This window comes from Xyrauchen texanus, chromosome 4, assembly GCF_025860055.1.
Source record: "Xyrauchen texanus isolate HMW12.3.18 chromosome 4, RBS_HiC_50CHRs, whole genome shotgun sequence".
NCBI classification, from domain to species: domain Eukaryota; kingdom Metazoa; phylum Chordata; class Actinopteri; order Cypriniformes; family Catostomidae; genus Xyrauchen; species Xyrauchen texanus.
In genome coordinates this window covers 22,412,995-22,426,549 of record NC_068279.1, presented here as the reverse complement: position 1 = coordinate 22,426,549, position 13,555 = coordinate 22,412,995, and the positions used below count along the sequence as shown (strand labels likewise).

General features: G+C 36.5%; 1 protein-coding gene and 1 long non-coding RNA gene across 2 annotated transcripts; one reads left to right on the top strand and one right to left on the bottom strand.

Annotated features, from left to right (window-relative positions):
* The first annotated feature begins 1,401 nt into the window (after positions 1-1,401).
* On the top strand, positions 1,402-7,748 carry LOC127640937 (N-terminal Xaa-Pro-Lys N-methyltransferase 1). The gene is made up of 4 exons (XM_052123669.1): positions 1,402-1,532; positions 3,474-3,648; positions 5,346-5,598; positions 6,373-7,748. The coding sequence occupies exons 1-4, from the start codon at positions 1,486-1,488 to the stop codon at positions 6,627-6,629; spliced, it is 732 nt and encodes a 243-aa protein (XP_051979629.1). The 5' UTR covers positions 1,402-1,485; the 3' UTR covers positions 6,630-7,748.
* A 126-nt stretch (positions 7,749-7,874) lies between these two features.
* On the bottom strand, positions 7,875-12,795 carry LOC127640943 (uncharacterized). Its single transcript, XR_007970140.1, has 6 exons — positions 12,572-12,795; positions 11,229-11,270; positions 11,006-11,120; positions 10,763-10,880; positions 10,178-10,472; positions 7,875-9,504 (listed from the first exon to the last, which is right to left on the bottom strand). It is a non-coding gene; the product is annotated as an uncharacterized LOC127640943 (long non-coding RNA).
* Positions 12,796-13,555: the final 760 nt, after the last annotated feature.

Genomic DNA, 13,555 nt, shown 5'->3' with positions numbered 1-13,555 from the left:
GATGGTGCACTGAGCAAATAATTCTGTCAACGGCATGGTAAGAGTTCTTCGTATGGCATATTTGTACTTCAGGAAGAACTTCACTCACTAGTGTAGGTGAACGGCAAACTTTCGCAAAGTGACCTGTTTTTCCACATGTATTACATTTCGCCTTAGCTGCTGGGCAATCTGAAGCATTCACTAAGTGCTGAGTGGAACCGCATCTGAAGCAAGTACGTTGCACTTTCGCAGATGCGCTCAGCATGTGTTATCTACCACGTATTTAGGTTTACCCTGCTTATGATGACGTGTCTTTGAACTCACCACGTGAATTGGAGCTGAATCACAAAGTACAGTAGCATTGTGTAAAGCCTGTTCAATCTGGCAAGCAATAGTCACAGCTGCATCCAGAGAGGCAGGCTGTTCCAGTAACAGTTTTTCTCATACTGCTGTAGCATAGGGCTTTTCAATGAGCTGATCCCTGATCGTTTCATCCGCAACAGTCCCAAAAGCACAATTAACTGCTAATTCCCGCTATGCTGTAAGATATTGTGAGATAGTAATAATTTTGTGCTCTCTGTCTGAACTGATGACGGGCAACAACCACATTCACTTTTAGGGGTAAAATGGCATTCCAGAGCAGCAATGCCATTGTCGCATGTCGTACCTGTATCTCGGAGTGTATAGAAAATATGTTGTCCTTCTGACCCCAAGTAGTGAAGAAGGACTGCACGTCTGCGAGCATCTGTCCAGGAGCCCCCAATGTGTCAATAGCCAGCATAAGGTTCTCAAAACAATTTCTCCACGTGCAGAATGGAATCGGTAGAGTATCGCCGCATGGTAGAAATGGAGCCGGTGTGGGAAGGCTCGCCATAGTCGCCAATTGTTGTGTAGGCCTAGGACTAAAGGATTTATTTATATAAATAATTGCTGTTATAAAGAAAATATAACAGTGTGTGTGTGATTAAACAACTATAGATAAACCAGATCAAAAAAAGCAAACTCTGGGTCGGTTTTAAATCCTTTCAGATCTCGGAGTTGTCGCCACCTCTGAAAAGCCAAGCCGATGTTGAATCAGGTTTTATTACGGACTTTGTTGCTTTCTCTTTTTGTTTGTAGACTCTGTTCTGTTCGGGTTTCTTTGTTTTTATAAAGTGGTTTCCTGGAGGTTTGCCGTTTTGAAATTTTCTGACAGAATATAAACAAAACATTGTATGAACTAGATATCTGGATATACAACAAGGCAAAGAAAGAAAGAAAGAAAAGAAAACGTAAGAAAAGAAAAGAAAACGTAAGAAAAGAAAAGAAAAGAAAACGTATCACCCATCTAGTGAAGCAGCCACAAGATGGAGACAAATGAAAAACATCTCGCCAAAAGGAACCATGATGTTACTCAAATAAGGAAATGACGTGCGGTGGGCAGTATTTATGCCCTGGTCAAGCAGGAGGTGTAAGAAATGCTTTCATGCGGCAGTTGTGGTACAGTAACAGTTGTTCAGTCGTAACATGAGCGATATTAAGGCACGACATTCAGCGAGGGCAAGAAAGCAAAGGTAAGTCGATGTTAATTTTCCGAATAACTGCGAAACAAACTGTGGAGGCAACAGACTCAGTAAAAGCATGTGATTTACATCTGGCCGTGTGTGTGTCAACACGTGTAATTTTTCGTCACCACCAAATATAGGTAAACGACAAGACACCTTTAACGGCAGCACGAAGACTGGATGACCTTTTTAAGTGCAGTAAATCCAGTAATGAGTGCGAGTTAAGGTTAAAATAGACGCAGTTGTTACACAGATCCCGTTCATTAATTGTTGAAAATATACAGTTTGTTATATGGTGTGGATCTTGGTAGATTCTGAATGTCTTCCATCATGTTTAAATTGTTCGTTTGAACATTTGTAAACTATATCTTCGATTTGAAAACCGATTTTGGTTCTTTAACCTTTCACTAAATAAATTGTATTGTTGTAATAGCAGTGGAGTTTATAGTATTGGGGTTTTAAAACTGATTGATGCATGCATTTAGATATTAATTAATGAACAACATTTCCATGTAGTAACTGGGCAATTGACACGACACGTCAAGCATTGTGACATGCAATACCTAATCTAAAATATATTTTTCAAATTCTTGCATGATTAGCTTTATGACATTACTTTAGAGAATATTTTACATTTATACTTGAATGTAAAAAAACAAACAAAAAAACAACCAAATGTTATTAATGAGAATGCAGCAAAAATCCAACTTCCAAAGCATGTCTTTACCCAAATACACTTTGATAAACCTATACTAATGATTTCGATTTTAGACCTGTCATTAGGGATTTCACAGGAAATTGCATACATGCGTCATTCACCCGTGCGTGTTCACGTAATATTTGTACACAGAGAAAATAAGATTTGGCTACAGAAGCACGTCTGTGGCATGGGAGTACCAAACGTGAAAGTTTGTCACAACGAACGAGAAAAATTGACCATGGATCATTTCAAAACGGCAAACCTCCAGGAAACCACTTTATAAAAACAAAGAAACCTGAACAGAACAGAGTCTACAAACAAAGAGAAAGCGACAAAGTCCGTAATAAAACCTGATTCAACATCGGCTTGGCTTTTCAGAGGTGGCGACAACTCCGAGATCTGAAAGGATTTAAAACTGACCCAGAGTTTGCTTTTTTTGATCTGGTTTATCTATAGTTGTTTAATCACACACACACTGTTATATTTTCTTTATAACAGCAATTATTTATATAAATAAATCCTTTAGTCCTAGGCTTGCCAAGGACATGTGAGTCTTGAAATTATGTTGGCCACTGGTTGGTAACAATGACAATATATAAGTTAGTACTACCATGGTCTATTTGGCGAGAATATCCTGCAGTTATAAAAACTTTACACCTTTGACCTTATCAGACTAGCAATTGTTATGTCTATTTTTAACAAATGTTGCAACATCATTTATTTCAAAACCCAAATGTTTCCAATAAGTCATAACAACAGCATAAGATATGGCACTTACCTGCTCAGATGTTTTCGGATATCCATCTTTTCCTTTCTTTCATTATTTATTTGTCCATTAGTTCTGATAAGATGTCCTGTATCCACGTATATACCAGTGCCTCGAACCACATTCCTCCGTGCAGAGCTGAAGCACAACCAAAACAAGACGCATGCATTTTAGTTTTTTAACCACTGTAGGGCCAAAAGTTACATAGTGTAGCTTTAAGTGAAGTGCAACTAAGCTTGTTGAAAATAGTGACATTTTAGAAATGCAACCAGTCACAGTATCTAAATATACACTGTTAATGTCCTTGTAATGTAAACTACCCAACTGCTTCTAGGAATGACTCCTTTTTTTAGAATTGCATACAAGCCAAAAACCCAGAATGGGCTTTCCATTATTGGTAACGGTCAACTTATCTCAGATGTGTGGTATAATAATAATAATAAGAAGAAGAATAAAACAACCTCCTCTTTTTGTCTGTGGTCAGGGGTTGCACAAAGATGGAAGACCATTTAATAGAGGACGAGACAGTATTTTACTCGAAGGCAGAACACTACTGGAGGGAAGTCCCGCCCACTGTGGATGGAATGCTGGGAGGTTATGGCACCATTTCCAGCATTGACATTAATGGCTCCAAAAAGTTCCTCCAAGAATTCCTTGGGGTGAGATTATTCCTACAATAATCAGGGCTCAACATATTTCGATTTTTAATTGTCCTGCCAACATTTTCACAGGCCCCACCACAAAAATAAATGTATTTTCTTTTAAAAAAAAAAAAATTTGTTGATTTTTATAAACCAGTGATGTTGGCAAGTAAGATAATGTCACCTTGGTGATTTAGTTTAAATCAGCAGAGTTTACAACAAAAAAGTTCAATACATCACAGAAATTTTGAATCCTCATGCACGTACATTATATTTTGATTTCTCAACACATAATTTAATTTAGACTGACTGATCTTAGTTCAAGACACTCTGCACCAAGTAGATGTCCTAAACGACTTGCCAAAGCTATAGTTTGCTAACATTAAATCTGTGGAGTGTTTACATTTATTTTAATGACTTCAACCTAAGTGCATGTAAACTTCTGATTTCAACTGTATATGTATGTATATATGTATATTTATTAGGGCTGTCAATTGATTACAATTTTTTATCGAATTAATTACATGGTGTCCCGATTAATCGCTTATACAAATATTTGCTGAGAAAGCCCCTCATATAAATATAATTCAATATATAAAGATTATACATATTTATATCAATATATAACTATACATAGTTATCTTTAAATATTTAATTTTATATATATATATATATATATATATATATATATATATATATATATATATATATATTCAGATAATTAAAATGCATTCCATTCTTAATCATTGATAAGACAATTCAAAAAGCAGCTTTAGAATACAATGTATTGTTTACTACCATATTATTGAACATAAGACATTGGCATACAGTTCACAGCAATTCATTTCACAAGTGAATTTGTCAATCAATTTATTGTGAGGGCTTGTTTAAGAGCCCGTCAATCTACACTTGCGTCAGACATGCTTGTGTAGCTTCTTGGGTGTGTTGCATCATAAACATAAAATGTTTAGTTCACGGTTTCAAGTTAAATATAGTTTAATACTCAATCTTTAAACACATCTTGAGATCCCTTAGTTCGCATTTGCGCTCCTTCAAGTGTTTTGAACGCAAGAACGTGTTGTGGGTTGTTTTCTTCACTGTATAAACTGTGCGTTGCTCATACAGCTGAAATTTCACTTACTGCCATCTGGAGTAAACGGGTGCCATTACAAGCTTGCATTTCTCAGGAATCTTCCTTATTATGCTGCGATTAATTGCGTACATTTTTTTTTTTTTATGTTATTTTTTGTCAAATGAATCGCACTGAATTAACATGTCAAATCAACAGCCCTAATATTTATGCATGTTTATTTGGTGCTAATAGTTAGAAATCAATCAGGGTAATGGAAAATGAACACAGCAGTCATGCTCCGGTCTCAGGAGGTTAAGTTTCAAGACATAAAAACACATTCACAAGATGTAACATTTAGTGACAACACAGCACATTGGGGCAAGTGATAGTTCTGCCAACTAGTCCTAAACTCCCTTACACTGGCCTTGCTCTGCAAGCCATACTTCTTGTTGAGCCCTGATAGTATATATTATGGCATTCTATTATTTGTCTAGTTCACTAATTATTTGAGAGGTATTTTGAAAAAAAGAGTAAGTAGTGTGTAAGTTTAGGTCGAGTGAAATTAGGTCAGTAAGCTTTTCAAAACCTAAAGTGAAAACACATGAAATAGATTTTTGGGGTCAGCTTTGTTCTATTTCTTAAGGAAGGCCAGGGTAAAACTGGGACAAGCTGTGCTCTGGACTGTGGGGCTGGAATTGGCCGTATCACCAAGCAACTGCTCCTGCCACTCTTCCGGACGGTGGACCTAGTGGACGTCACTCAGGAGTTCCTAGATAAAGCTCGTACATATCTGGCTGATGAGGGCAAGAGGGTGGAGAACTATTTCTGCTGTGGTCTGCAGGACTTTCAGCCCCAGCCAGAACGCTATGATGTCATTTGGATTCAGTGGGTGATTGGTAAGAAATTTAATTTGTCATTTTTGTCTTTGTTGGACAACACAATCAGAATTTTCCGATACCAAGCTGGAAACTATTATTAATATAGAGAGAGAAATTTATTTTTTACGCACTGTGATGATCCGCTCACATCCGGTGTGAATACGAAGAAGGTTGGTTACTGCTGCCAAGCAACATCACTGCTTGGTGGATTCATATAGAATTAAATTAATATCTGTTCACAGGACTGTCTATATTGCTATTTTACAATGCCTTCAAACATGGTTCATCCAGTCATATTTATAATGCATTACAGTTTTGGTTTTGTCTTTAACTACATTCACATTATGTGAATCTGATGTTATTGCACTGATGCAAGACTATTTTTTGTTATGTTTTCTTTCCATAAAGATTTGAATGAAAATAATCTCTACGTATTTGTTAAGGATTTAATTGACTGGATTTTAAAAATAAATCACGTGGCTATTTTTAAACTTATTTATGAAATACTGCGGATTAAATTTTCAGCTAAAATAACTATATTGTGATGTATACCATAACTGTGATATAAAATTATCTTTTTATCTTTTTTTTTTTTTTTATTGTTATGCCCATCCGTAATGTCATGTTAAGCATTTATTAATACTGTTTTACGTTAACCATCTACCTGTAGATCTGATGTGACAGAATTATTTATTAACTATTACCCATGGAAAAATAACTATGACCAGATGAAACTTCTATCATGTTTTGCAAACACAAATAAGTGTGTAAAGTCCCTCCATGTATCTCTAGGCCACTTGACTGATGACCATCTGGTGGAATTTTTAAGGCGTTGCCGGAGCGGTCTGCGTCCAGATGGCCTCATTGTAGTGAAGGATAATGTTGCGTATGAAGGTGTAATACCTGATGATGTGGACAGCAGCGTGTGTCGGGACCTGAATGTACTACACAACATAGTGGCCAGGGCAGGACTCAACATCATCTTTGAGGAGCAGCAGCGGAACTTCCCTGAGGAGATCTATCAGGTCCACACTCTCGCTCTCAGATAGCTGCGAGCATCGAGTGTGTGCCTGTATGTTTAAAAGCCAATGAATGTGAGATTAAATCGTGTAGAATCTATGTTAGCTACACAAGGCTACTTATTACTGCCAATGTGAATGCTGTATTTAAATAGCACAAGATTGAAACATGACTGTGGGAGCTTGAGTTTGTAAGGAGAGTAAGTTGGAAGGTTCAAGTTGACCTCTAAACCATATATAAAACATAGATAATGTTACAGCTCTGATTCATAGCCATCATGAGTAAATACAAAAGTGGCTAAAAGTTTTACACTCCAATTGATATTCAGTGCAAAGTCTGGGTATGTAGGGTTTTATTACAGACAGAAAAAAAAAACATGTAAGGCAGAAACAATCATGAAAAAATATAATCAATGCACATCACACCTCTTGTGTTAAAAAGTGGATATCCTGAAGACTTGAAGGAATTCAAATTCTCTCAATTTACTCATCCTCATGCCATCCCAGATGTGTATGACTGTCTTCAGCAGAACACAAATTAAGTTTTTTTTAGAACAATATTTCCAATCTGTAGGCCCATACAATGCAAGTGATTGGTGTCCAAAACTTCAAAGCACTAAAAAAGCCCATAAAGGCAGCATAAAAGAAATGAAATGACTCCAGTGGTTTATTCCATGTTTTTTGAAGTGATCCAATTGATTTTGGGCGAGAACAAACCAAAATGTAACTCCTCTTTCATTGTAAATCTTGCCTTTACAGTCTCTTGACACAATCATTATTTCAAACTATACACTTCCTGATGCTTGATGCATGTGTTCATTGTAATCAAGCTTCAAATCATTATTGCAAAAGAAACTACTCGTGTTAAGACTTATTGTGAAAAAGTCATACACATCTGGGATGTCATGAGGGTGAGTAAATGAGAGAATTTTCATTTTTGGGTGAACCGTTCCTTTAAGAAGTTAAACCGTGTTAAAACAGTGTGTAGCATGTATCTTTGGGTTTGAACATTGTGAAGGAAAACCTTTTAATAAATTATGAGAAGTTGAGTATACAAGTTAATGTTACATTTTAGAATGGGTCTTATATTTTATAGCTGTTGACTCAACTCTCAAATGAACACATTTTGTTTTGCCTTGAATAAAATAATATTTTGGAACGGTCTTTGAATGAAAATGTAGTTATTGTATAGAGTAGATTCATTATATACTAGTCAATTTGGACTAAATGTGTATTTGCCCTCAAAATAACATACCGGTAATACAAAGAATCAGTTCCTCTATTTCAGTTAAGATTTATTTAAACAAGATTTAAAGGGAACATTACAAATGAATACCATTTATTACCATTATCACTTTGTCATTCAATTAAATAAAATGTTGAGTCAGAGGCCAATAATGCATAATATTCTGGTCAGTTATGGTACCAGGATCCACAATTACATTTCCAAAGCAAAGGTATATTTGCTTGGAAGGAGAGTGGTCGGATTGACCAAACCTGGTGGAAGAGTCAAGAGTTACCAGTATAAAACACTATTCAAGCTCTCTTTTACACTGGGTTATTAAGGCTATAAGAGGAATGTAAGGGAGAGATCAGGACCAGGTTTCACTCTGAAAGCACTTGGCTTTCTCCATGGAATCCAATATTTTCTGTGTCTGATTTTCAAACATGCCCCCCTCATTTTCAAAAATCCCTTTCAGTGCATCACATACACCTGTGGGCATGTGCTTTGCATTCCTAGATGAAAATGTAAATATAGCTCATTTCTGCACTTTACATATGCAATGCTCATTTATATATAGTCTAATACAAACATAAATGCTGTAGCACAACCATACATATGTTAGTATATACATGAAATGAGAAAAGAAAATATGTTGAAAAGTAGTCATGAGCACAACTGTTCTTACAGTTGAAGTCAGAAGATTACATACACATAGGTTGAAGTAATTAAAACTCAGTTTTTAACCACTTCACAGATTTCATATTAGCAAACTATAGTTTTTAGCAAGTCATTTAGCACATCTACTTTGTGCTTGATACAAGTAATTTTTCCAACAATTGTTTACAGACAGTTTGTTTACTATTTAATTGACGATATCAAAATTCCAGTGGGTCAGACGTTTACATAAATGTTAGCTGTGCCTATAAGTGCTATCAGTTCCAGAAAATTATGTCAAGCCTTTAGAAAATTAGCCAATTCGTTTCTGATAGGCTAATTCGAGGTGTACCTGTGGATGTATTTTAAGGCCTAACTTCAAACTCAGTGTCACTTTGCTTGACATCATGTGAAAATCAAAAGAAATCAGCAAAAACCTCAGAATTGTGGATCACAACACTGGTTCATCCTTGGCAGCAATTTCCAAATGCTTGAAGGCAGGGCTGGCCCAAGCCTTTATGGGGCCCTAAGCCCCATAAATGATTGTGCCGCCAATATGATTGAATATTGTCAATGCTTGATTATTCGCACACTATAAATCTAACACACCCCTTATCAATTGTATTAGTTGTAGCTGTGTTGCTTACAACATACCAATGTCTGCCTGGCATGATTTTACCCTTCTACGGTTTTAAATGTAACAGTAGCACACCTATATTTAGACAATCCTGTTGATCCTCTGTTACCAGTTTTGTGTACTTCCTAGAGAACAATTTGCAGCAGAAGCTGTAGACAGTATAATTTATTTTTGAATAAGTGAGCAGCTCCACTTTTTTCCCCATTAATTAACTTTCTGTAGGTGTAGTGGAAGCTTCGGCCATCAGGTTTTTCAGGGAATGTGAAGTTTTCCTTTATAGGCAGTGGCCCTCTGCTTACCAGATCAGTCCTTTCTGAGTCAGACAGGATAGATGACCACATCAGTGGATGCACGTGTTGGGAAGTGCTCCACGCATGCAGAAGATGGACCTGATGAAAGATGAAAATAATAATAAAAGCTAGCTATGTTAGATGTCATATTAGAAGGTAATGCAACTGTCTGTCAAAAACAAAGGCATGGTTTATCCATATAAATATAATGATCTGATATTGTTGAAAAATCATCATCAGCTGTAGCACTGGAACTTGGGGCAGGTGGTGTTGGTTGTGCCCCACGTCCAAAATATTTCAACAGTGCACCTAGGGAAGTTTCATAAGAGTACATATTTGACAAAATATGTTATTTTCTCAACACAAATTATTATACACAGCAGCAAGCCATCTGTACACCTAAACAACAACTCTTAATCTATAACTAGCTAATTGAGGCATAATGATATTGGAATATAATAGCAAAGACCCCAAAATGGTAGACTAATGTAAATAATGTTAAGTTGTCAGTTATCAGTACCAAGTTTATGGAACAGAAGCTTATTTGTATTACAAAAATATTTACCCAGGAAAGTTATTTTTACACAGAAGACAAAAACATTAATCTAAAACTTGCTAAGTAATATGTTGTACTAATAATATATTAAGATGTCAAGGCTATTTACGGATGTTTAATCAAACTTTCCTAAAAAAGAAGATATGCTACATAGGCTATGTTAACTAACTAGCCAGCTAATGTTAGCTCGTAACTTAGCCTAGCTACTTAACATACCTTTATCATGCTGTTTTTTCTCTTCCTCTGTTTTCTTCTTTTCTTTGCACCAGAGGATATGTCCTTTTTTGTGACATTGCTGTTTTGCTGTCTGAATGTGCTTGCATCCTGCAGTCCGTTAACATAATATTGTGTTTTTGTATAATTACCATTGTCCATTGACAGTATAATCACAAAAAAAAAGAAAAAAAAAATCATGTGCTCTTTGGGGCCCCCTGGTGGCCACCGGGGCCCTAAGCAGCTGCTTAGTTCGCTTATGCCTTGGGCCGGCTCTGCTTGAAGGTACCGCGTTCACCTGTACAAGCAATATAACGTAAGTATAAACTTAATGGGACCACACAGCCATCATACTACTAGAGATGAACATAGTTTGGTGTTAAAAAAAGATAAACAGCAAAGGACCTTGTGAAGATGCTGGAGGTAACAGGTAGACAAGTATCTATATCCACAGTAAAACAAGTCATATATTGACATAACCTGAAAGGCTGCTCAGCAAGGAACCTGTTATACAATTGTATCCCTTTATTAAACCTTTTTAATAAAATACATGTTTGCCCATCTCTTTTCAAAAACAATTTTCCTCACCCGTCTTCCCTTGAGTAGCTCTCTCCTCCTGTATAGCAGATCTGAAGGGAGCCACACCTGTCCCTGGCCCAGCCATTATCACAGGGGTGTCTGGGTCATCAGGGAAACTCAAGCTCCCCTTTGTCACCCACAGGGACACAAAAGCCAAAAAGCTAAAATTATTTAGAACACCCACAAAAACAGTTGGATAACCCACAACTAGAGTTTTTGAATTTGTAATTCCTCTAGGTACATCAGACCCACCTTTAGAGGGATCCAGAGATGCCAGCCAGGAAGAACACAGACACTTGCGTGGCTTATGAAGCTTGGTTTTATATTTCACTACTGCGAGCAAGATCTGGATGCGGTTAGGGTGATTCTGTGGGGCATAGAGGGTGGAAGCCAAGCATAAAAAGTAGGAGTTAATACAGTATTAGCAGCAATGATTGGCACTGACACAACACTGTACAGAATTACAGGAGCTTACATCAAAGACCCTACAGAGCACATTCTCCAGGCTCCAGAAATTCTGAAACAAATAAGAGTGTACAAACTATTTCCACAACAGTAAAAATATATTGCAACTATATAAGCACATGTGGTCAACATTTGCCATTTGTAAAACTTAGAAATATAACAAATAGGGGTGTGACGAGACGCTTACTCCAGGAGACGAGACACGACACGAGATTGGGTTCACGAGAACGAGACAAGACGAGATTTTTAAACAATTTTTAAGAAATCCTCAATGATGAAATATATGAATGGAAAATAGTCTTTTATTCAACTGAAAATCACATTTACATTACATTTATTCATTTGGCAGAAGCTTTTATCCAAAGCGACTTACAAAAGAGGAAAACATAAGCGAATCATCTTAAGGAGACAGTGGTACAAAAAGTGCCATATTACAAAGTTTCACTATCATCAGAATAGTATACAAAACAGATTTAAGTGCAACAAGAAATGTAAATAATATATATATATTTATTTTTTTGTGACCAGTTAAATGCAAAACAATATAGGTGCATTTTGAAATCAACTTGTAATGAATGTTATTTTACTTCTATTTTAATGAATTCTATGCAGTAAAGGACATGCAAACACTGCAAAATGTTTTGCTATAAACTCTACCGACTGGCTTCTCCCCTGTACGATTTCACATGAGAAATCTAACTCCTTTCCACAAATCGAACATAAAAAAAAAAATAACAGTATAAATAAAATAAATATATAAATAACAGAAATAACACTTTAAATGCAAACAGTAAGTGTATCCATAATCAAAGTACTGCTCTCTCAAAACTACAATTTTTGTAAAAACAAACAATTGTACAGAAACAATTTTTTTCTTCAAGCATGAAAAAGAGATAAATTAACTACACAGAACAGCCTAAGATATGGTCAGCTAGTTTTAGTAGAGAGCTGTGGTGGTTCTGTATGTGTTTGTGCATAGTGCTCGTGTTAGCCGCGGTGTACGGCATTATTTTCTTACAATGTTTACATATTGTGTTCGTCTTGTCTGTCACTCTTTCGCCGTTTCTTATTTCCGCAGGAAAACTAAAATGTTGCCACACAAATGATTTAAAAGTGGCAGGGGCATCTTCAATACTAAGTTCACCCTCACGCTCCATCACGCTGACATCACAACAACTCTCAAGACAACTTTTCACCTCGACGAGAAATCTCGTTACGTTTTAATCTCGTCACACCCTTAATAACAAAGATACATATCTAATTGGTTGCAGCATGTTTGTAGCAGTAACATAAAACAATTGTTGCAGATTACATGGATTACAATGTATAAAAGTAGCAATAGTTGGTATTTACCAAGAGTGAAGGGGCGATAGAGAAGCGAGGTTGGATTTCAGGGAAAGATCTAACAGGTAGTCAACACTCAGCTGTGGTGTGAGGAAAGTCTGCCAGAACCTGTAAAACAAACGTTTTAAGTGTAAATGGAATGGAAATGCATTGAATGGTGGTCTACAGTCCACAGAAGTCTTGAAGTTTATCCATAGGGTAGGCTAAGTGAAAGGGATCAGTCTGAAGCTCACTGGTAATTTTATAAGGAGTTTTATTTCCTGTGGGTTATTATTGGAAATATTGATTACACTAGAGGTTTGTTCACCGACAATCATTTACAAACTCATAGAAACTGTGGAATTGAAGGATACCATGAAAAATCTGAACAAATACCCAGCCTACATTTACTGTATATCTTAAAAGAGCACAATGTATGAAATGTCCCAACAGACAAAAAAAAAACATATTGATCCATATTTCAACAGTCCAAGTGATTTTTCACTTCCAAGGCAGTTCGATGAGATTGGTTGCAGTAGGCAAGAAGAGCGTCCTGGCCCTGAGCAGAGCTGAACTCCAGCAGTTTTTCACTCTCCAGATCATTAGCTCATTAGCAAGTCAGTCCACTGTCGGCCATCTTTGGAATCCTTTCGAGAGTTTATTTCCAGTCATGACAGTGCTGCTCCGATCTACTTGAATTGGGAAATACCGAAACCTCAACTATTTTTGGTCAAGATTGTGATCAAAGAACATATTTCAAATCAGCAATAACATTTGACTGTATTGGAATCACAAATTGTGCTTCTTTACCTCATATTATACTACAAAACACAATTTTCCTGGCTTGTATAGCTAATGCAAATTCAAAAGTTGATTGACCGGATATGTCTGTATCTAAAGGCGGGACATCCATTCTACATCCATTGACTGTTGGGCATTTAGAGCTCCTTGTTTGGGCATTCCAATTCCTCCCATCCATTTTAATATAAGTGGCCCGTCATAAGACTTTGAAAA